Raw genomic sequence first — 661 nt, forward strand, 5'->3', positions numbered from 1 at the left:
TTACCCTTTTCAATCGCAGCAATACGCTCCTGCTCGTTGCTTGGTATCGGGGATTTACTCAAAACTGTCGGTTCCGGTGCCGTGTTGAGGGGGTAATTTCGCCCATTTGAATTAGCAAGCACGCACTTCTCAACTGGAAGAGTTTCGACATGTAAAACTCCTTTGTCTAATGCGTCTGTATACTCCTTTACATCATCTGTGAGACGTATCGCTGATGATGACATAGATGTCTCAGATCGAGAATCGGCTTCCAGTTTCTCCTGATTGATCAAGTGTCGAATCACCGACATAACGGACGCGCGTTTCTTGCCTGATGAAGTTTGTAAGGCCTCGTATAAGAAACTAGTCAAAGCCTTTCCAGGTGGATCAGCCGATGGAAATGTTGCATCCGGAACGATCTCAATCCGTCCACGTTTTTTCTGATCTACTTGAGAATGATCACCATTGTTTACAAACTCAATACAACGGGTGCAAGCACGCACAGATGAGACAAGACCATCACGGCTCTCCATCGAGTGGATACTCCAGCATTGATGACAAATCATGTACCCACAAATATGACACCGCTTTCTGCGCGTAAGAAGACGCAATGATTTGGCGCAGCACGTGCACCGCGAATTCTTAGCTTCAAACGCAGATCGATCCGCAAGTGGTTGAGTGC

At 46.7% G+C, this 661-nt stretch overlaps 1 protein-coding gene across 1 annotated transcript in view; it reads right to left on the reverse strand.

Moving 5' to 3' along the window:
• The window catches only part of PHALS_03784 (hypothetical protein F443_13758), a gene marked incomplete at both ends in the record, with an annotated part of 593 nt that extends 81 nt beyond the window's left edge, over window positions 1-512 (reverse strand). Inside the window, one exon of the mRNA XM_024718064.1 lies at window positions 5-512. Within this exon, the coding sequence (XP_024583500.1) occupies window positions 5-512 (508 nt within the window). The remainder of the gene's footprint in view (window positions 1-4) is intronic.
• Between the last annotated feature and the right edge of the window lie 149 nt (window positions 513-661).

This window comes from Plasmopara halstedii (assembly GCF_900000015.1).
Source record: "Plasmopara halstedii genome assembly, contig: Scaffold_2386, whole genome shotgun sequence".
NCBI classification, from domain to species: Eukaryota; Oomycota; class Peronosporomycetes; order Peronosporales; family Peronosporaceae; genus Plasmopara; species Plasmopara halstedii.